The sequence below is a fragment of the Antennarius striatus genome, chromosome 12, assembly GCF_040054535.1.
Source record: "Antennarius striatus isolate MH-2024 chromosome 12, ASM4005453v1, whole genome shotgun sequence".
NCBI classification, from domain to species: Eukaryota; Metazoa; Chordata; class Actinopteri; order Lophiiformes; family Antennariidae; genus Antennarius; species Antennarius striatus.
In genome coordinates this window covers 7974073-7997500 of record NC_090787.1, presented here as the reverse complement: position 1 = coordinate 7997500, position 23428 = coordinate 7974073, and the positions used below count along the sequence as shown (strand labels likewise).

General features: G+C 40.6%; 3 protein-coding genes across 3 annotated transcripts; 2 read left to right on the top strand and 1 right to left on the bottom strand.

Moving 5' to 3' along the window:
• The first annotated feature begins 242 nt into the window (after positions 1 to 242).
• cryba2b (crystallin, beta A2b) lies at positions 243 to 3261 on the top strand. Its single transcript, XM_068329296.1, has 5 exons — positions 243 to 398; positions 1228 to 1416; positions 2338 to 2479; positions 2574 to 2716; positions 2893 to 3261. Exons 2-5 carry the CDS (start codon positions 1259 to 1261, stop codon positions 3038 to 3040), a joined length of 591 nt encoding a protein of 196 aa, XP_068185397.1. The 5' UTR covers positions 243 to 398; positions 1228 to 1258; the 3' UTR covers positions 3041 to 3261.
• Positions 3262 to 6825: 3564 nt separating this feature from the next.
• On the top strand, positions 6826 to 10757 carry fev (FEV transcription factor, ETS family member). The gene is made up of 3 exons (XM_068329724.1): positions 6826 to 7500; positions 8173 to 8244; positions 9345 to 10757. The coding sequence occupies exons 1-3, from the start codon at positions 7452 to 7454 to the stop codon at positions 9884 to 9886; spliced, it is 663 nt and encodes a 220-aa protein (XP_068185825.1). The 5' UTR covers positions 6826 to 7451; the 3' UTR covers positions 9887 to 10757.
• Positions 10758 to 16856: 6099 nt separating this feature from the next.
• On the bottom strand, positions 16857 to 20243 carry cdk5r2b (cyclin dependent kinase 5, regulatory subunit 2b (p39)). Its single transcript, XM_068329567.1, has one exon. It carries the CDS (start codon positions 19431 to 19433, stop codon positions 18558 to 18560), a length of 876 nt encoding a protein of 291 aa, XP_068185668.1. The 5' UTR covers positions 19434 to 20243; the 3' UTR covers positions 16857 to 18557.
• Between the last annotated feature and the right edge of the window lie 3185 nt (positions 20244 to 23428).

Below are 23428 nucleotides of genomic sequence, written 5' to 3'. Positions count from 1 at the left end.
GAGAGAGAGAGAGAGAGAGAGAGAGAGAGAGAAAGAGAAAGAGAAAGAGAAAGAGAGCAAGCAGGGATCAGCTCCAGAATATGTCTATTATCCTGCTTCACCAATCAAACTGTTGTGTCAGTGCGTTACTATTGTTTAGTCCTGGGTCAGGTTGCCTCGCACCATGGCTGCCGTACTGATGACTAAGTTAGTTTGGGGCTCTGAGGACAATGGTGCCATGGAGTGTTCACAAAGCACGGGGCTAATGCTCCCCTTTCAGCGGACCTGCTCAGCTGCTGAGTGTGCAAGGCTGCTGGGTATATGGAGTGGGTCCAGGGGGCCCGGCCCTATAAAAACACAGACGAGGATCTCTCCCCCGACATTGATTATACTGGATCTGTCCCACCTCAGTACTGTCTGTAAGTATATGAACACATTGCCTCAGACTCAGGGGACAGCTTTGTGTGCCGAGTGGAATCAAACTTCCACCAAGATGTTGCCCATGTTCTGTATTTGATAATTATAGATGCTTTTTAAGTTTGTGTTTGATTTTACTAATGAACTGGTTTGTACTCCAATGCAATTTTACCAGAAAGGTGATGTCTTAAATATCCTGTAAGCATCATGCAATTAGATGTTAGCAATCCAATCTTTTAAAAACTTCAAATGACAGAAACTGTGGATCTTTATTGTTTCCTTAGGAAATCTCAGAGTCTGCTGGAGACAACCTGTGCTGGTAGCCTCACAGAGAAACGCTGTGTTGTTGTGAAATGAGCTTATTGTAACAGTTATCGCTCACAGTACAATTTATGGGCTGGAGGCGTGTCTGCGTTTCTCGATTGAATCTGCCCGGTGTGCACAGAGACAAATCTACAGCGAGTGGAGATGAAAAAATGATGAATGTGCAGAATATTACTTTACTGTGTTGGTGTGGCGCCTTGGGAAAGAGGTCTTACTGGATTTTTCATGCCTGATTCTGGATGTAATAATATAATATGTATAATATTTAAAATATCAAATATGTAATAAGTAAACATACTTTATCATCAAGTCCAAATAAAAAGATTTTTTAGTTAATGATTAAGTTAAATACCAGCATCTAATCGTTAGGATAAAAACATTTTTTTACATCTGTTTTAATCATTTCAGATTATTTCTATCTCTGTTTCTCAGTATGCCTTTCCTTATCATACTTAATCTGGACATTCAACTAACACGGCACATTTCTTTTAACTCTACCTCGACCAGAGAGTAACCTCCAAAGGGAGAAGCAGCAGCCATGAACACTCAACAGATGGAGCAGATGGGCCAGTTCAAGATCACAGTCTGGGAGGAGGAGAACTTCCAGGGAAAGCGCTGTGAGTTCATGCTAGAGTGCCAGAACATCATGGAGAGGGGCTTCAACAAGATCCGTTCCTTCAAGGTTGAAAATGGACCGTAAGTCCACATTGTATGTACTCTTCTGGATCTCCTCCTTCCTCTGCACCCCAGTGTAACCTTCCCATCTATTTAGAAGGTCTACATTTACCACATATCACAAAAGTTACTTCACCTCTCAGAGACTATTTGTTCTGTTTGTTTTTTTGTGTGCGATTTGACTTTGTTAGAATCTGTTTAAAATTTTAATCTCAGATGTTAAAAAAAAAAACACCTCATAAATATTTCTGCTCCTTATTTATTAAATAATGAATGGCACAAACGGTGAAATACCAATTTTGAGTGAACACACTGCCACTTGAAAAACAACACTGCATTTCCCAATAAAATAACATTATTTGCTTTTCTTGTAATTGCAATGTTATATGCTTGAAAAGCCCACAAATCAAACGCAGACTGGAATCAACAAATACACAAAAAACAAACAAACAACAACAACAGAAAAGCAAAAAATATAAATTACATTTCACAGTACAGCTTATTGCATTTCTAGTTGGCGGGTATCTTTCTTGTGTGTGTGTGTGTGTGTGTGTGTGTATGTATGTATGCATGTATGTGTGTGCACGCGTGTGTGTGTGTGTGTGTGTGTGCTCGTGCGTCCATGTGTAACCCTGCTGCGATATGAGTTGGCTGTGTGCAGCTGCCGGCTGCGAGCCAGAAAGGCTGCCTGACTGACTGGCAATCAGATAAAAAGTGTTGGGTGCAGCCACAGAAGCTGCGGCGGCATCAGTGGAGGCAGGAGCAGCAGCGTTTAATGTTTGCTTTGTGCTCCCAGGAACAAAAGAGGCTTCCTGCTGTTACGGCTCGAGGCTGCTCTGTGGGCGTTGGACTCTTTTGTTTATCAGGGCTACGGAGCTGTTACATTAAAAATGTTTTGTCGTTGTATTTATTCTGTTTAAACTATATTCCTTTTTCTCCCAGCTGGGTGGGTTATGAGTACCCAGAATTCCAGGGACAGCAGTTCATCCTGGAGAAGGGAGACTACCCTCGCTACGAGGCCTGGAGTGGAAATAGCAGCTACAGAACCGAGCACATGCTTTCCTTCAGACCCATCAAGTGCGCTGTACGTCCTAACAACCTTCTGTTCTTCCTCTTCTCTTGTAAAATCCTGGGTCAGTCACTAAAAACACCTCTCCTTCTTCCTGTTCTCCCTGCAGAACCACAGTGACAGCAAGGTGACCCTGTACGAGTGTGAGGACTTCCAGGGCCGTAAGTTTGAGATGTGCGATGACTACCCCTCCCTACAGGCCATGGGGTGGTGCAGCAAGGAGGTGCCCTCCATCAAAGTGAACTCAGGAGCGTAAGTTACCCATCTTTTTTTTCTGTTTAGTGAGGTCTTCTGTCTTCAGCAACAATCAGAATCCTACGATGCAGCAGTGTCAACTAAAATAAAAGCAGTAGATGCAATGAAATTTCTCACACTCATATCTGTTGAAATGATGGATACATCAATCTCCGGCTTCTCTCTGTTTGCAGCTGGGTGGCCTACCAGTTCCCTGGTTACCGTGGCTACCAGTATATCCTGGAGAGAGACAGACACCAAGGCGAGTACAGACACTACAATGAGTTCAGCACCCAGGCTCACACCAACCAGGTGCAGTCCATCCGTAGGATCCAGCACTAGGCCTTCACTCTGCCTGTCTCCCTCAACCTGGAAAGACAAAAACACTCTCGTCGAAGCCCTTCGTCATCCTGAAGCACCGAACAGACGCTGTCACACAACAGTCGACAGACAAACTCTTTCTATCACTCTGCAGCTTTGCATGTACGGACATCAAAGCGTCTTCTACCATGCTGAAGCATGTTCTTGATATAGGAAATAAAGGCCTTTCTTCAAAAACTAGAGATCCTCTGTTTGTTTTTTATTTTGTTTCTTTTTTTTTTTTTTTACACTTATCACCTTACTGAGAATAATAAAAGAGAATCCCTCAGAAACACGTTGACGACATTGAGCTGTCATTCTGCACCTCTAGAAATATGCCTCTGATTTTCTTTCAGCTTCATAGACCAGGCTGGTATAGGAGATTTAGCTTTGTGAAAATTTAAAGAACAAGGGAAATATTTGACACACAAAAAAAAATCTTTTAAGCTTTAGGATGTGAAATTTTTTTTTTTGTCAGACTGTATCTTCATTTCCAATAAATAAGAGCACGTGATTGCATTTGTTTCTATTATTTATTCCATCACTGTTTCAATCACAACTAGCCTGCGAAGTAAGGAGCTGCAAGGAGAAGCCAAACACATATTAATAATTCTCGCGATATTTATTTAATCCACGTTAAAATTCTCTTCCTCTTGCTTCATTTGACAAAACTAAGTCGGGTGCTGAGACGTAAATTACTGCACAGACTTTGAAGGATTGAGGGAGTAATACAGCCTTTTGGAGGAGCATATGCCCACCACTCATCCTGGTAATGTTTTGCTACAGTCAGCATTTTCAGTTTATGCTCATGAATATTATGGGATGCTATTTCTGAATATTTGTTGAGCTGCTCAGATGCTCTACTGGACCGCTCTGAGCTCTCCTCCTGATCCCTGGCTGATCACCCACCGGCCAGTGAAGGTTACATATATGCCCCAAAACATCAGCTTTCTGTAAAGAAAAAAAATCAGGACCTGCATTTTATATCAGAGGTGTAAGAATGACTTTAAATAAATCTAAACTGCAGGTTACCAGATAAATTCAGGGTTACATGGTTTTACTACACAATAACACAGAGACAGACTGCTGATTAAAAGTATTTTTAAGTATATTGGTTGATGTACCCCAAGAGAAATAACATCAAACATAAAAACTACACCTCTTAATGTATTTCATTGATCCACTTCCCCCCCCCAAAAAAACCTGTACACGTCTAATCTTCAGGTAGCTTCATAACATTTATTAGTTTATCCTAATGTGACAGCATTGTGTTTACCTTACAGTCACATGCTGGGATCCTGGTGTGTGTTTGCCTCAACACACACTCCTCCTGTTGGTCCAGGACGTGGGATTCCGTGTTACACACCCACAAGCCTTCACTGGCTCATAGTCCCACGCCCAAAAAAACAGGATCTTTTAATAAATGTGTAACCATGCACACACACCTTTCTCAAATATACATTCCTCTACAGACTGGTTAAAGCAGCTGCACAGTGGCTTACAGAGGAGTGTGGTTGTCTGGTAAGCTGAAAACTCACACTTCGGAACACCAAGGTGAGTACATGCTTTACAGAGGAACTTCGCATCGTCTTTTGATGACAGCTGTCATTTAACAGAGGCATTATTTATTAATTTATTTATTTACACAATGAACTACATTCGGCTTTTAAAGTAAGTTTATCCTGTTTATCTTGAATGTTTCTGTCAATATTGTCAAGAAATGACAACAGAAGCAAACATAGAGCTGTGTTTTAATATATACATGCTTTAAATGTTTGCGTTCCTCAGTTCAAAATGCAGTGACATCACCTTTGCTGAAAATGATTCTAAACTGTATGGTCAACAAGAGAAAGCAACTTGATGTGGTAATAGTGTTTTATGTTTCATGAAATTTTGAATTTGCTTTTTCTCCTGCCAGTGGAGTCATTACCTGTGCTGATCTCTGACCAGACGTGGACCACTGGTTTTTCTACCACTGCATCCACCTGTGCATACAGCCTAGCTTTCGAGGCTTGTTTTAAGTTGCCTGCGACTTGTATCGGACACAGGCAGCTAAAGCAAGTCTGGGACGCCAGAGTCAAACCTACAAGGCCCTTCCTGATTAAACATTGCCAAGTGAAAATCCTTATTTTTTTTTTTTTATTTTTTTTTAGTCCAGTAGGAAGTACATCAGGAATTGATTCTGAATGGATTAAGTTATACGTGTTCAGTTTTAAATTTTCTGAAAGAAACAAGTTTAAAGATTTTTCTTTTTTAGAAACAAACAAGACATTCCTCATCTGTTTACGTTAGAGTAGTCTGGATTATTAGTACATTCATGCATGCTATAACTGGGTGGTTATCAAAATCAACATACAGTAATATGAACTATGTGTAAATACTACATATACTTATTTAACGTTGTTTGCATTGTGCATGTTTGAGCTGAGTCAGGTGATACATTAGAGCAGCTCTATCGGCTGCAGCTAACACAGATGCCTGGATTAAATTATAATTGAAATTATAATAATTACTTGAACTACAGGTAAAGTGAAGTCTATTTGTGAATGTATTGTATTAAAACTGAAGCTAGTTGCATTTATGTTTATACAACATTTATGTAAATCTGTTTTGTGTTATTTTTTGCCATGCCAAATGATGATTGCTCTGTAGGTTTCCTTAAAACACTGATTTGCGGACTTTTCCATAGACAGATCATGACAGATATTTTGCATTTTCTCCAAGACAAACAACATTTTGATGCAGAGATGTATATCTAGTAACGTGTGAGTTAACGAGCGTCTCGTATTTCCTCCGCTCTGCTCCTCTGACTAACTTTTGAAGGCGGATACGGGTACGGATGTTGGTTCTGATCACCTTTTCACGCTCTTTAATGTGGTGACGGGCTGAGTTCTTTAGGGCGACATCTATTGGCGATAAATGGTAACGCTGGAACAAAGGCGCTCAAGTTTGCGATCCATACTGTTAACGTTCAATGTAGTGAGATAAACAACAAAACCAACAACAACAACAACAGCAAAAAACAACAACAACATCAGCAACACTAATAATAATAATAATAATAATAATAATAATAATAATAATAATAATAATAATAATAATAATAATAATAATAATAATAATAATAATAATAATATACGTTTGTAACTATGACCAAATTGTAGCTAAAGCTGTGCTGATTCAGTTTGGTGTCAAATTGCATGTTCAATATAGATCCAGCGAACCAGAGTAAAATAACCATTTGTGGATCATTGTTTTTCTACCGAACTGATGAGACACATCAAATATCTGGACATTATCGGACATCCTCTTTAAAGATATTGGAAGTAAAGCCTTTGTCATCATGTGGGGTTTTTGACAAACGTGTAAAAATACTAACAAAAGTTTCCCTTTAAATATGCATTGGTTGCTTTAAAATACTCCAAACTCTATAAGACAGGACAAAAACAATAAAGTGATCACGGTTAATATTATTACTGTATTAACATCATGTTGACCAAGCTACAATAGCTGTTTTAACACGGTGGGGTGGTGGATCATCACCCCCCCCTTGTCTTGTCTGTGTCCGTGTGACGTCATCGTCGTCTAAAGTGAACGGAGAGTTGAAACTGCTGAATATCTGAATGGACAGTCAATGTCGTTGCCCATACCAATGATTTATTGCAATGTATTTATTATATCATTCATTTTAATTATATAAAGCCACAAATGTGTTTATGCCGTCTCCGCAGTCCAGGAGGAGACATGGAGCCGGTTGGTAAATGTTCACACAGACCACCGCCTCCAGAAAACACAAGAATTAGGAAAACGTGATAAAAGAGCGTCAGAAGCCATGTTTTTTAAGTTACAACCTCATTACCCGCAGATTGAGGCTATATAACCTTAAACCTACAAACAGGAGGTTCAGGGAATAAAATGTTCTTGTTCTCTCATGCGCACTGAAGCGTGGATTTCAAGGTAAATATTCTTTTCCTAACCTGAAATAGGTCTCTGTTGTTTGCTGAGAGGTAAAGAGGCGGAAAAGTGAGGAGGATCTGAACTGGTTTCCATGTCAAACACTTCAATTCACCATAGAAACTCAGATCTTAACGCGGAAACTTTATTAAACTGTGATGGTGGATTGATAAGGGCCGAATTTCTATCGGCCCCTTTTTATTGTGGGCACCAGGCGGGCTGACAGAGGTAAATTGCTCTTTTAATTAAAGCAATGCACCAGGGGAAATTGCTGTCTGAATATTGTCTCAGAGATGGAGGCCAGTGACAGTTGCCTGGAAACTTCAATCTGTCCACCCGCATTTATTCCAGATCACAGTTATGAGATAAAGTTTAATAAAAATCTTTTCCTCCGCCACCAACGAAATGAAATCCAACCCTTTCTGAACAAGTGAACACAATGAGACAGGACTGCGGAGGAAACCTCATGTTCAACATGTATCTCTCAGGTTCGTTCCGTACAGATTTCTACAAATAACCTGCTCGAAGTCCTTAGATTCTGCTCCGGGTGTCGGTGTTGCGGTGCGCTGGCGCTGCGCTTCCAGGGCAGAGCTTTGTTCGGCCCTTTCAATCTGAAAGCCCGTCTGGTCTTTTGTCGGAAATCGGAAATCCTTTTTCCTGGACGCATTTCCTGGCTTCTCGGAGAGGAGACCGCAGAGACGACACGCTTCCTCCAGCAGACTGCGACTGGACGACAACAACCACAATTAGGAATTTAAAAAAAAAAAAAAAAAGCAGTTAAAGCTTTTATTTAGATTTCATTTTTAAATTGTATTTTATTTTTGATTCTCTCGGATCAATTTACGCACGACAGCTTACGTATGGCAATTTTTAAAAAAAACATTTAAATTCATGTTTCCTCTGAAAACAAATCTTTTTTTTTAGTCTTATTTGTCTTATTCCGTGTCGATCCAAGTCATATTGTGTGTGATTCTACTTGTTAAACATAATAGTTATTTCAGGAAAACTGATCACACCAGAAATAAAAAATAAAAGAATGTTTGGCCTCCGCAGATAGTTTCCGATAAACCCATTTCTATGGGAACTGGATTACATGTCTGCGCATTAACAGAATGGATAAACTGCGGATGATGCTGACAATGAGTCTATTTTGATTCCAGATCCAACAGAAAATCTGCTGAAAGAAAACAAAGGAACAACCTGGGCTCCAATAAACACTGGAGTACAAAAAGGTAAGGATTAAAATACTCTTATTCAATCAGCCGGCAGTCATTTCTCATTGATGAGTTGTCGTGATGTGAGAGAAGGCTTCCAATATTGCGATATTACATTTGACGAAGTTTTTTTAATAGAAAAATTATAATAACAAATGCAAAATAAAAAAAGAGGATTACTGTTGGAGGAAAGACTTTGAAGCAGACATTTTTTTTTTTTTTGGCTGAAGTAACGCATTCGTCTTTAAAACATAAACCTTTGAGGTTAAAAATCTAAATATTTCTGATAAAGATAAACAAAACATACACTATTAAAGCTTAATTTATTGAATGTGTTCTTCTGATATTTATCAGATAAAAAAAAAGAAGCACTGTTTACACGTGCATTATATTTCCTGGTTACTGAAAATAGTTATTTCAAAGAATGAGGATGCTTTTATTTTTTGCACCTCCAAATTATTATTTATCTGGGGCTTCTACAAATTACTTTGGCTTGAAAATTTTCCCATCCACAAAAGTTTTCAAAAGGAGAATGTATAATAATAATAATAATAATAATAATAATAACAATAATAATAATAATAATAAGCATTTGCTGTCCGTCATCACTGATTAGTCTGTGCTCGAATATATCAACAAAAACACGACAATTTAAAAAATATTAATGAGTATGAAGACTACACCTGACAGCACTAACAGTTTTTGAATAAACGCTATAAATTAATTATATAACAATATGATTTTTAGTTAAAAAAAATAAAAAATAAAATTCTGAACTGAATGATTTCACCTGCCTTTAGGCTATCAAAAAGAAAATCTAAACTAATTCAACGACGTCAGAAATTGTTTATCTCTATCTTTTTCCAGTTGAAATCTGCCTTGAAACATTTGCGCTGAATAAACAACATTTTAATAAACATGACTGTTAATAATTAAAGTGGTAAAATATTTAATCCTCCATCTATGTTTCACTGATACAGGCCCGACACTTTTTAATTTTAACAGAGAGGGGGGGGGTGTCTGTGGTTCCACATATATTCATGGTTCTCTTACTTTCTCTCTGATCGTCTTACATTTAATTTAACATCTAATCTCCCGCCATCGCCTCCTCCACGCAGGCAGCGGGCAGATCCAGCTGTGGCAGTTCCTGCTGGAGATGCTCTCCGACAGCGCCAACATGTCCTGCATCGCCTGGGAGGGGGCCAACGGCGAGTTTAAGCTCATCGACCCGGACGAGGTGGCGCGGCGCTGGGGGGAGCGCAAAAGCAAACCCAACATGAACTACGACAAGCTGAGCCGCGCACTGCGTTACTACTACGACAAGAACATCATGACCAAAGTCCACGGCAAGCGCTACGCCTACAAGTTCGACTTCCACGGCCTGGCGCAGGTGTGTCAGCCGTCCACGACCGAGCAGGCCATCTACAAGTTTCAGGGGAACTTCTCACCGATCCCCTTCTCCGGGATTTCCAAACTGAACCTCGTGGCTCCCGGCGTGGGACCGACGGGTTTCTCCTACTGGCCCGGGTCCCCTCCGACAGCTCTGTATCACAGCCACGGCCTCCAGCCTCCGGGGCCCTTTGGCACCGTGTCCCCGTCACACATCAGCTGTGTCAACAACATTAACAGTCTGAGTAACATCAATAGCCATTACAACTGACACTAAACGCATCTCTTACACACCACGATTCAGCCGCCAAGGACGACGGATGACCGGGGAGCCCTGGAGGTCGGACCTGGTAATATATATGAACACTATGTTATTGGAGATATCTTGTTAGAATGGCATGTTTTTAAACGCATGCCCACACGCACGCACGCACGCACACACACACACACACACACGCACACGTTATTTAAATGTTGGATTCTAAACTTATAATCATGTGTATTCTACTGGGGTGGTAGATTAGAATTAAAAAAATGATAAAGTATGAAGAGCAAATGGATATTAATTCAAAAGGAATTAGCACTTAGAGCTTTGACCCATGCAATTTCAATACTTGTATAAAATGTGATTTTGACCAAAGTAACCCAAATATGAAATTTCGTAACTCATGTCGCGATCCACAATTATTTTACTGTGACCAATACACCATGTATATCACGACCATCCTGTTCCTCTGCTGTCTGTCATCCCCTCTCTTCGGTTCTGTCCTCCGGGTTCCGGTCCATTTCTATCATTATTATTGGATTACTGGCGCCACCTGGTGGACACAATATGCCTGCAGACCACAAATAAAACAACGTCAGTTTTATTTCTTCAAAATCAAATCACATATAATCATCTTCGAAGAATATTAAACCCACTTGCAATAAAAATGAAACCAGTCCAGAGGGACGGGGATGCGATTTGTGTCACGTGACTACTTTAAATGGATGGAAACGGTGTGTTCAAGGACTGCCCTGTAAATAGTTGATTGTGGAGACATGCTCAGGCTGTCGCTGCTTTTTCGGGAACTACGTTTTCTTCTTTCAGACAAACCCATGCTAAAAATAAATGTGCTGATGAAGTAAACGAATAAATCAAAGTAAACTGATATGATCTATTTTTGGTGTGTTTGAGTGATGTGAAAACGGTACCGTCTCAATGCAAACAGAACATCGGAGTGTCGTTAAACGCAACATAACTAAGTGGTTCTTCGGAATAAAACAAAACCCCTATAACCTCCAGAAATAAAGTGTTGTAGATTCCTGATTCTCTTCATGCTTTTGGCATCTATTTCAAAAATGATTAAGTAGGAAAACAGCGTGTTATATGTGTTGTGTTTATTATATTATATTTGTTACAGAAGACTGGAAATGCAGGAAACATTTCTGTCTTGTTTTATTTGTCTCAGTTTCACGTGTTCTACACTGTGTGAAGGTGTTCAGGAGGGCTTCCTTTACCCTGGCCCAAATACCAAGTAGTAGTCCAGCAAAATCAATATCAGAACTGTCATGCAAAGTACAGGGATTTTAGCTTCACTGATCTCCAGGATTTCCTAGGAAAAGCAAGAACAATGAAATTGGAATTGACATCACCAGTGGTGGTCATTTTCTAAATGAAAGCTGATGAAGACTCAGTTTGGGAACTTTCAGCAGGTGGGAAGGGCGGCGGGACACGTCTCCTGCAGAAATCCACCCAAAAAAAATGACCTCGTAAATCCCAAAGCAGTTACACATTGTGGATTACAAGCCAAAGTAGAATTGTGCTCAGTGTGGATGCCATACGGTCAGCTGTCGACACTGTGTTTTTCATCTTTATTTCTTCCGGATGCACACAAACCTAAGTCATCATTCATCTCCTAGACTTCTTTCACTCTCTGATGTTACCACCTTGATGATCTGGATAAATCTGTCTCCTTAAAAATAATTTTATTGTATTCCAGAATTTTAGCGCTTCCTGCACGACTGCATCACAAACCTCATGCAGCCGCTGCTCTGTTTTTATTTTTTATTTTTATTTTTTGCATTCAGATAAACTGATCTTGCTGCTCTTAAAGTTTCGAAAAATATAACATTATTTAACATCGTTTGGTTTTATTGTATTTGCATCATTTAAAAAAAATGCAGATTAGAAGATTATCGGACCGCAAATCTGTAGTGCAAAATACAAATAAAACCCCTGACTCCTTGTGGCGCAGTTTGCTGGTGGTGACGCAGTGACTGCAGAAAACGTGACGGTGTGGACAAAATGTAATGTGGCTTTTCAGCCACGCAGGGGCGCCATTACCCCTCAAACACTACCGCACGGTCTCTTTTAATGTGGAACACAGAAGCATCTGCAACTAGCAGATTAACCCGAAACCCCATTTTTATAAACCTTTAGAGATTAAATACGTCTGGTCTAAGAATTACCAGACAGTCTGAATGACATAATGCTCATTATTCTGAGAAAAACGTCAGATGGAGCAGAGACACTATGTGTGCACTCAGCCTGGATCATTCCTTCACAACAACAGTGCTTGTGTGTGTGTTCTGCATATCAATGTGAAACACTCGGGGTCTCTATTGACAACCGAATTTCCTCTCTGTCTGTGTAAGACGTCTGGTAGATTTTTTTCTCCCTAATATGTTCCTCATCCCCCTTCCAGAAATTTTGCATGGTGCCTCTAATAACTGGAAACTCCTTCAGGGATTGAGCCACTTTCATGTTGCCCTAACTATCACCATCTTCTCTGCTAATCTGCTGGGTCTATTGTTAATTCTAAGCAGCCCTCATCCTCTCTCTTCTACTTGCGTAACAAAATAGGTGGGTGTTTTCCATGCAAGCAGCAAGATTAGCTCTGTGAATGAAGGCAGAGGAAAACATGCAGAGGATGAGAAAGAGGAGGCGAGATTGAAGAGGAGGATATCTTAGCACTTTGGGGCGATTGTATTGCAAACTGAAACTTCTGTGGGAGTTAATTAAAACAGAAAAATGATTTAGGATTTTGGCTTGAAACAAATATGACTTAAACAATTTTGACCATTCTCAATTTTTAAATAATCTTACAACCAAAATGGGATTCTATCCACAAACTGACTTCAAGCAGCTCTTCTAAGATCACATTATGTTGCTTAAAATTATATAATGACTTTCTGCCTTTACAGAAGTCTCATATTTAGTGAAAATAATCTAAATTCCCATAATCACATCAGTGCATTATAAGGATATGGTGTAAGACAGTCAGTGAGTCACTCTTCCAGTCGGAGACAGAGGTAATGAAGGCTCAAGTAAATCAGAACAAAACACCTACGTGCTTCCAAAATAGACTGGAGAGTGAGAGGAAGAAGTGGTGGCACCATGGAAGGTGAGAGATTCAAAGACGAGATAAACTATACAGCTAAAAGAAAACAGACACTTCTCTTGACACTTCTCTCAGGGACCCAGCTGAACAACCCTCAGATACTCAACCTGTCTTCATTTGTTCCTACTCTATGCATTTCAAATATGTAAAATATTCACTCAACAGTTGATATCAAAGGGAAAATCTTTACACCTTCATCTTTTAGCGTTAGCTGACTGATTTCAAAGTCTAACATCGTTTCAAGCCCCAGTCCAGGTTCAGAAGGTATGACACAACTTCTCCCCTGTGATTTTTGGATTTATCTCAGACAGAACATAACATTTAAAAGAGAAGATTTTCTTTTGCCTTTCCGTGTTACAATACTATTTGCAGCTGTTTCCATTTTCGACTTACATCATACTATGAAAGCATTAGTTTGGCTTAATAGGAGTTAAACAGTGTCAGATAGGGTGAGCATTAAAGCCACAGGACAGGAAAAAAGGGTCATCCTCTACTTTTATCATGTTCGAATTTAGATGATTTAGATAATGGTTTAGGATTGGAGTACCTGCAGTGGTTTAAAATCCAGGGACAGATTTTGGCTGTTACATAAAAGTAAATGGATGAATAATAATGCAGATTCATGTAGTGTGAAGTGATTCACTCGCAAACTACGAAATATAACAATGAACACTGAGTAGGTGTGGTATACTTAGCCGTATACTTTTCCGACTTCCCTATTGTATAGCAACCGAAATATAAAAATAAAACTCGTCAAATAAACACAGTAGCATGACAGCAGTTATAGAATATCAAATCTTTTTTTTTTTGCTAATGACACTGACTCCACACTGCTGTGTAAAAGTAGCGACCAGCTGCCACCTCCTGCAACTCTACGCTGAAGTAATCTAGTTAAAGAGATTAGCAGGGCAGTTATGTAGCGAGACGACAGCAAAATAGACTTAATCCCTGAAGGGTGTTTCCTCTGGCTTTCTTCCACACAGCTGAAGCTGGTAAATGTGAAGTCAAAGAAAAGAGCACAGTCCCTAAATATGGAGCGTCTCTTGTATTTCATTCTCTTTACTTGTTATAACTTGCTGCTAACATGATGCAAAACCAGACACCAGTTTTTGGCAGCATATCGCAGGGAATCTTAGCCCATTCCCAGTAGGAGAAGGAACCATTAACTCTTTTCTTGTGTGATTTATTTATTGCAAACACCTGATAAATAATTTATTTCCAGGGGTTGAATATAATAGATAAAACACAAGAGTGATGAGCCTTATTATATAACATTAAATTAAATGTAAAATATGAATGCAGACTATACATGGTAGATGTGTTGGCATGGAGACCAGTATCCTTGCTATTAGCAGGTTTTTGGTTTGATCAAAGATACAGAAAAAAACTCATTTTGAATGCATGAACCCCAAATATGAAGAATCCCCACATAGTCCGGATGCTGTGGTGTATAAATATCTCACCCAGGTTTAATAAAATGTATTTGCAAACACTGTTAAAACGACCTCTATGACTCAATCTGATATTGCTGACATAGAGGAAGAACTGCGCGGTTGCCATTCTGTTACATTACTGATGGTGAGATGAGGAAGACAAATGCTGAGGAAAAGGAAACCCAGCAATGTCAAGGAAGGTATTCAGAAACGACGGAGCGGTTGGATGTGAAGGAACCATAAATATGCCTGCGCCAGCAGATGCTCGCAAACACTGAGTGAGTGTCTTCTGTTGCTCACAGCGGTGTGTGTGTGTGTGTGTGTGTGTGTGTGTGTGTGCGTGTTGTGCAGTGGTTCAGCCCACGCTCAGCCCCACACAGCTCACTTTGTCCAGTTGTCATTCACTTACCTACCCGTTACTATAGAGACACGGCAAAGAATAACGCTGAAAACAGGCTGGAGAGACAGATATGCTGGAGACCCTGGCTGAATCTTAATAATGGAGACAAGACTCACAACACTGCACAGGGAGGATATTACATAACGCTGCTGCAGGATTCTGCCACAGATCCAACCTGTATGAAAGCCGAGGTGTCTAGAGAGCTCTTTCTCTTGTTTACCCCAGATTTACTTAAATATTTGAGCCCACAAATCTAGTCCCTGAACATGTCACTCTTACGTGACATAGTCTGGGTATGATGCAGAATTAAAATATGGGAATACATATGGGAATAGTTAAAGGAAGTAAAGGAGGAAAAAAACACAACATTTTCTGATCATATTCTGCTTGAAGCAATACAAATTGATAAATTCAGCGATAATGTCATGCTTTACAGACTCAATACTGGTGTTATGAATTGGACCGACGATCAATAAGTCAGCATGCTGAGGGGGAGAGAGAAAAGAAGACGTTTCAGAGGTGCGTCTGACATTGTTACACAATACGGGCTTGACATTGTACATGATACGTAACAATATCAGCAGCTGTGACAGATATTAGCCTGCAGTCGGCTTTTAAAATATCATGTCAAAGAAGGAATCTGTTCTTCATTATCACTAAGTTGGATGGATGAATTGTTTTGCCTGTTTCATCTCTGCTTCATTGTTGGATTCATTCTTTTTTTTCTGTTCATTTCTCTGGTCCCCCTTCTCTGATCCCACAATGTTCCCTTTCTGTCAAGCATTTTTTAGGTTTGCCTTTTTTCATTCCTGCTCTGTAAATAGATAGTGAAGGTCCCTGTAAGACAGACAGACTCACACACACACAAACACATACAGTCACAGACAGTTCTGAGACTGCAGCAGATTCTAACCAATCACACGAGCAACCCTCCAGCCCACGTGGCTTATTCATAAAAAAATAGGAGGAAACCCCTATCAATTCATTCTGTTATACAGCAAAACATCCATCCCAACTCTAAATTTAGGGAACACTCTTAAACCCCACAACCTGCTCCATTTCATGACGTGAAATGAGACTCAAGAGATAAATCTTCCCCAAAACTTTTATACATATCCCTTTTTACAGTTGACTTAATTCCTGTTTAGTTTCTGTGTTCCCGTTTCAATGTGCGTCCTCGATTAAAACACCCAGGACGTTAACCGATGGGATGCCAAAAATATCCTTTATATATGTCATCTCACTTCACTGAGTTCCCTGTGCAGCACAGGTAGGTATGTGGGCGGCAGTGGCTCAGTAGTAGAGCGAGTCGTCCTATAATTCAAGATCAGCAGTTCGATTCCCGCTCTCGCCCAAAAACACCTGGAGTGTGAGATGACAGTGGAAGGTGTCAGCTCACCTCCGGAGCACTGCCGAGGCACCCTTGAGCAAGGCGCAGCCACCTTTATAAATTGCTCATGAGGGGCGCACCATAAAAGAGCTGCCCGCCACTCTACCCTGCATGCTTACAGGCCCCTTTGTGTGTGTGTGTGTGTGTGTGTGTGTGTGCTACAGGGGCCTGTACTCACTAATATGCATGCATGCGTTTGAACCACTAACTAGAGTGTGCTTTCTTAATTTCCTTTCGGGGATAAAGTCAGTATATAAAATTTAAAAAAAAATATTCTTGGATGTAACGCCTGTCATATATTTGGATGGCCAGTATCTCTAACATATCTGCTCTTTCAGCTTTTCCATTAATGAATACTCTGATGAGTATCATGGCAACCAATGAAATCTTATGAGGTTCAGTCTCATGGCAACCTATGGTACCATCCCAGTAAGCATATTTGTCATGGTTGTATTTATATTACATAACCGTGTCCCAAGATTAGCTTGTGGTGTGAGCAGATAAGAGGCTGTCCAAATTAATTAACTCCACTGGAAACTGCAAGGTTGGTATAATCGTCTACGTTCACATGTTAGGACACATGCTGTGATGGTAAAAGAAAGTGATCAATTAGTGAAACAACAAGAGGTGGGTAGATAGTTTGGGTTTATTTCATTGTGGTCACCATAAACAACTACTTCATTGACCTTTTATTAACATGTAGAGAGTGAATGCAACTGTGGGCATCACCACTGGAAATACACTTAAATATCACTTTCCATTGCTGACATATAGGAAAAATGAACTATACAAAAGATCTCATTTGTAGATGTCCATTCTAGAGCAAGATTTGAACGGCAAACTGAAATGGCAAACACTTCCAGTGACTAAAAGGAAACACCGGTATACATGACTATTACCACTTTGCAAAAACACCAAGGTTTTGTTCTCCGCTGTGCAAATAGCAGCATTATAGTCCACCCTCCAAGCAATGGGTTCACAATGAAACAATGCCACGATCACTTAGAAGGAGCATAACACTGGATAACAACTGTCAGCTATGCCCACATCACTTATAGCTTATAGAAACTGTGACGCCCTGTGCAAATAATAGTGTTCTCTTGATAATGAGACCTTCATATTGAGTATTTACATCAGAAATATGGGTCCTTCCTGGACGTGAGTGCACCCGGCGGTATTTACATACTGTTTGATTATTGAGCTCCGTTTGTTTTCAGTTTTGTGTGTGAACGGCATCGTGTACGGCGTCCAAAACATGAACAGACAAATGGCGTGAACAGCAAAATTAAACTGTGGGATATTTACATGTAAACAATATAGTGTCAGGCCAATAGTATTGAGTAGTTGGCACATATTAGGTTCAAAAAACAAATCACCAACAACATCACACATTCCTTCAAGTCTTCCTGTTACGTTGACTTCTGATTGGACACATACTGCTGCTGTTGATATACAGACATCTAGGGGTCTATTTGGTGCAGTTAATCAGATACATTCAATTTCTGCCGTTAACCCTCATTTCCAGCACAAACCTACTATGAGTATAAACGTTATTTTGATTCAAACTGAGGTGTTGAAGATTGCCATATACAGCCTGACGCGTTTAGGTCTGCAAGTTGTAATGAATATCTACAGCAATTTGTCCTATTAAAGAAACATGCTCCTCTGCTGAAGGTCTTAGCAGCCTGTTTATCAGCTTGCACTGGATTTTAAGAAGAAGAAAAAAGCGCAGTGAGCAGCGCACCTTAGTTACAAGGCTTATCCGAAGGTGTTCTGGACTGACTGGTCCTCCTAAACCAGGCTTGGCTCTGTTGTGACATAGTGACTCAAAATAGCAGGGGAGAAAAAAATGGCCGCACAGGTCAGCACCTCGGACAGCTCCTCCTGAACACATAATCTATTTTGATCCTTCTGAGAAGCTCACCTCACTGCGACATTCAAAGCACCCAGCGCGCAGGCAAATCATGAATGAAACAGATAATGCGACTGCAGGGAGGGGGGGGTAGCAGTAATGTTGTGTTTTTTCTGCAAAAAAAAATCCTCCCCCTAAAAAAAAAAAAAAAAAAAAAGATTCAAATAAACCGAGAAGAGAATTACTGCAGTCACCCTTTAATAGTGTCAATCCCTGCGTCACCCAAGGGACAAGATGAAAGAGGACACAACACCATTGGCATGCATTTGATGAAATCTGCCTAAACGACCGTCGCCTATTATCAGCCTATTTGAATTTTCCTTCATTCAAAGCCGGTTTTTTTTTTTACAAGCAAAACCATCGCTGGGTGATTTTATTAAACATTCATGTCATTAAAAAAAAAACCACCAGTGTCTCGTTTGCTTCAGCGGTCCAGGTTCGTCTCGCTGCTCTCTCGTTGGTTTTTGAGGTCCTGGAAGACCTCGGTGAAAAAGTGCGGGTCTGCGTTCAGTTGCAGCATTTTGGCACTCATCCTGTTGATGATCCGGAGCGACGTTTCCCAGAAAACGTCCTTGTTCGACTCGATCATGAACGGCTTGAGCGGGTAGGAGATCTCGTTGCCCATGTAGGAGTAGGCGAGGTAGAGGCAAGTCTGAAAGATGCCCTGCAGCTCGGCCAGGCTGTCGATGCTGTCCGTCACCGCGTCTTGGCACAGCAGGTACACGAACACCACGTTGGCCGGCGTGATGAAGCCTTGGTCCTGCCAGCCCTGCAGCAAAAGAGTCCGATCGATGTTTCGGAACCAGAGGATCACCTCTCCGCTGTTTAACTCTTTAAGTTTGAAACACCTGCGGCACATGAAGTCCCCCAAGCAGCGCAACAGCTCCCCGGTTGAAGCTTGGATGACAATCCGCCGGGGCGACACCAGAGAGTGTCTGCTGGGTTGCTTCTGAACCGAGGAAAGCCTCCCGTTCTGGATCGCAGACGCGTTGTTGTTTAGCGTGGGGACCGTGGGGACCGGAACCGGGATCGGCACTTTGGGTTTCTTCTCTTCGGTTTGGTGCGTCTTCCTGATGTTCTCGTGGTTGAGCTGAGCCACCTGACTGGACGGGGCTGGATTCGGAGTCACTTTCTTCGCACTCTTTTTGGCCGAATTAGCCACCAGTTTCTTCCAGGAGAGAGAAACGAACATGGAGTGTCGTTTGAGGCTCTTGTCGTTTTTGACTCCATCACCCGCGGCCTCGGCGTCCATAATAGATGCCTTCTTAGTGGCCGGAGATATAGACAGGACGGTTCCCATGGCTGCGGAGGAGAGAGCCGCGGTGGTGTGGATGCTGCTGCAACTTTAGTGCAGTCTTCTGCAGAATGAGAGGAGGTGGACAAACAGTCACGACAGCGATTGAAGCTCCATTTACACGTTCAGGTACTCCGTGTGGTCTCTCCTGGGCGGTACTGGAGAAGATGGAGCTGTTTTTCAGGCTGAACTTGTATTCCGATCATGCACTCGATGGTTCTACAAATGATGATCTCGGCTGTTCAGCAGGGAGACGCTGCGACACAATCCGATGGCTGGAGCCCGAACCAAGATAAGTCGCCCTGCGTCAGTCAGTAGGATGAACGAACCAGCAAAGGGCCGCCTTTCACCGACAGCCGAGCCAGCCAATGAGAAAGGCGATCAATGATCCAATCAACAGCAGTATTTTTTTTTTTTTAATACAATGTTGATTTAGAAGTTTATTCTGTGCGGGTTTTTTTTTTTTTTTTATGGAGGCATTTTTAAAAATGAAATATATGAGGTCATTAATAAAATACGGCATATCTCTAAAAGTCTCTTGATTCAGGAGTAGCAACTTAATTTTGACCCGTGATTGATTTATGTGCTCATAATAAAGCACTTAGATGTAATTAATCTATGGGTTGTTCATAGATTGCACTTGATGTAAAAACATTAAACAAAGATACACTAAATTAAGTGGGCACCCACTCAGGCAAAAAGGTTGGTTTAATGAAATCAAACTTTGAAGTTTCATCAAGAAATAAGCCTATTTAAAATGCCTGAGCCCAGGGTTCGTTACTCACTAAATGTACCTGCTCCATCTATTGCACATGTCCCACCTTCCAACTAACTAAAAAAAAATCTCTCTCACAAAGTCACAGAAATAACAACTCGCATCTATGTGAATCTGCTCCATGTGTATTAACCCTCACACCGATTTCTTGAATATCTGCTTTTGTGTAACAAAACAAAACAAACAAACATGTCAGTGCAAAACATGACCTTCTTTGGTGGAGGTCAGTGAAGCATTAGCATCAGGAGCAAATATCTATTGCAGAATGGATGTGGATTTTCAGTGTATTCAATCAGATTCAGGGTTTTTTTTTGTATCACTGGTCATCAGACCACCTTTAACAAGGTTCCTCATGTTGACACCCAAATAACCCATTTGACCAGATACTTAATCTACCATGTTGTAGGTCACCGTTTTAATCCTACACTGAGGTACTATATCAGTGTAAGAGTGTCTCAGAAAACTGCATGAGTGATCCAATTACCACAGGAGAGCTGGCGTCCATCCACCAAGTTACATGACCAGAGTGTGGAATGGAAACAGATACAAATAGCCATGGCTGTCTATGTGTTTCCTTAAGTGGGCTTTACCATTCAGCTGAATGGTACAAGGTTACGTAACAAATATCTTTAAATCTGTGATCAGACATCTAGTCTCATTATACGTGCTGGGCTGTAGTTTGTAGAAAGGAGTCACTGAGTTTTCCAGTACACAATTTATTCAATAAATCCAACACAGGTGTGTTGTGTAGGATGTATTTTTACAATTTTAATAGAAAGAGATGTCACCCCCCCCCATCATCCTTTGTGGGGTGTATGAAATCCTGTGAGCTCTGTCGGCGTGATTCATTTCTTGTCGGTTTATGTAGCAGTTAGCAAGAAATTGTGATGTCTGAGCAGTGACTCACTGTGAAGAGCATTAGACTACAGAATGTATTAGCAACTCCTGTCTTAATGAAATGTAAAAGTAGACACTGATTTTCTAAAGTAAATTAACAACTAAAATAACTTTTTTTCCTCTACTTTTCGTCCACCCATTATTGTTATCATCAGTATCATCACCTGTCATGATTAAGCTCATCAAACCTGACAAGATTGCCCACAAATTCTTTGGCACACCTGTCAAATCAATGTGATCAAAGTAGCACTCTTTATTTAAACCAGACCTGCTGATAGAAACACAATAACTTCCTAAAACTGCAACATGTGACCCGTTTCACACAAACTCTTTTGATCACTCCAACCTTTGATCAACACATCATGAATCAGATGGTGATCACAAGAAAGTCTTTCATCACAAATCAAATAGAACAGGATGCAGCAGAGGAATAATCTAAATTTATTAGACATGAAATGTTAAGCTTTTCTGGTTCTGTCAAACAACACTATTTAGATTTTACAGTTAAATATGTTTTACTAGCTGTATCTGTTTTTCTTTTAAATTACACATTTTAAAAGCACATTTCTTTATGTGTGACAATTTTGTAAAAGAGTCATTAAATATCTGATGGGTTTTGCATAAAAAACGATTATATGTAATTACATGTAAGATTGTAACATTTAACATTTAATATAATAAAATATCTTCACTTTAAGTTCATCCTAAATATAGTGAATAACAGATGAAGAAGAAGACGACAAAAAACCAGATTCCAAAATGGATTTACACTAAATGATGATTATTTTAGATAATAATCATGCAGTCACCCACAGAGAACCAGAGTTCCTGAATAACTATGACTTTGGCATCAAAGAAATCCCTTTTTGATCAATCAGTCGTCCTTTGATCGATCAGTCTGCAATCAGTTCTTCTTCTTTCGGCTTTTCCCCTCAGACGTCACAACAGCCTGTCTTAACTCTTCCCTAAAAGACATTTAAAACCCTTCCTTTTTCAGCTTCCGCCATTTATTCCACTGCTCTGCCTTTGTCCTCTTCATCTTCCCCACCACCAGAGTCATCCTACACACCACCATTCTATGCTGTTTGGCTACACTCTCGCCTACCACTACTTTGCAGTCACCGATATCCTTCAGGTTACACCGTACACTAGATGTAGTCTACCTGTGTGCTCCTACCTCCACTCTTATAGGTCACCCTATGTTCCTGCCTCTTCTGGAAGAAAGTATTCACTATAGCCGTTTCCATCCTTTTTGCAAAGTCAACCACCATCTGTCTTTCTTTCTTTCCTGGATACCAAACCATTACCCCTTTCTTGGATCAACATGTCTGTTGAAGTCTGCACCAATGACAACTCCCCAACTTCTAGGTATGCTCTGCATCACTTCATCAAAGTCCAACCAGAATTTCTCCTTCTCCTCCAGCTCACATCCTACCTGTGGAGCATACCCACTAACAACATTGAACATCACACCTTCGATTTCTAGTTTGACTCATCACTATCTGACACTCTTTTTACTTCCAGGACATTCCTAAACTCTTCAACCAAGATAACTTCTACTCCATTTCTCTTCCTATCTACACCATGATAGAACAACTTGAACCCTGCTCCTAAACTTCTAGCCTTGCTACCTTTCCACCTGGTCTCCTGTACACATAGTATGTCTACCTTCCTCCTCTGCATCATGTCAACCAACTCTTTACCATTTCCTGTCAACGTTCCACATCCCTACTCTCAGTCCTATACTCTTGACGTTTCTTTTCTCTCTCTTCCTATGAACACACTTTCCTCCTTTCCTTCTCATGTAAAATTGCAAAATGTTTGAATGTGATTAAAGTGTTTTTGCAAAAATCAAAAATCTTCGACCCACAGTAGTCCAATTTCCACCGGCACCCTGTAAGTGAACAGCACAGATGGCGGTTGTTGTTAACTCAGGCCTTGACCAATCTGGTATGGAAGGCATTGGTTTGATTTGCATGTTTGATTTGGCAAAATGTTTACGTCGGATGCCCTTCCTGACACAACCCTCTGTATTTATCTGGGCTTGGGACCAGCACAATAAGACACTGGGTTGTGCCCTGTTGCGGCTACATTGGTCTGCAATCAGTTGCTAGGAGCTGTTATGTACTCTATGCACAAGTGATCTGAGTATCACTTCAATCAAGTACAGGTTTTCCTAGAGCCCATTTTAAATCAACTCATCAGTTTATCACAGGGCCACTTGAAAGACAAACAATCACACTCATACATCTGCCTGTGGGCAAATTAGACTCATCAGTTCACTCTTATGTCTTATGGTGGTGAAAGAACACAGAGAACTCATGCACAC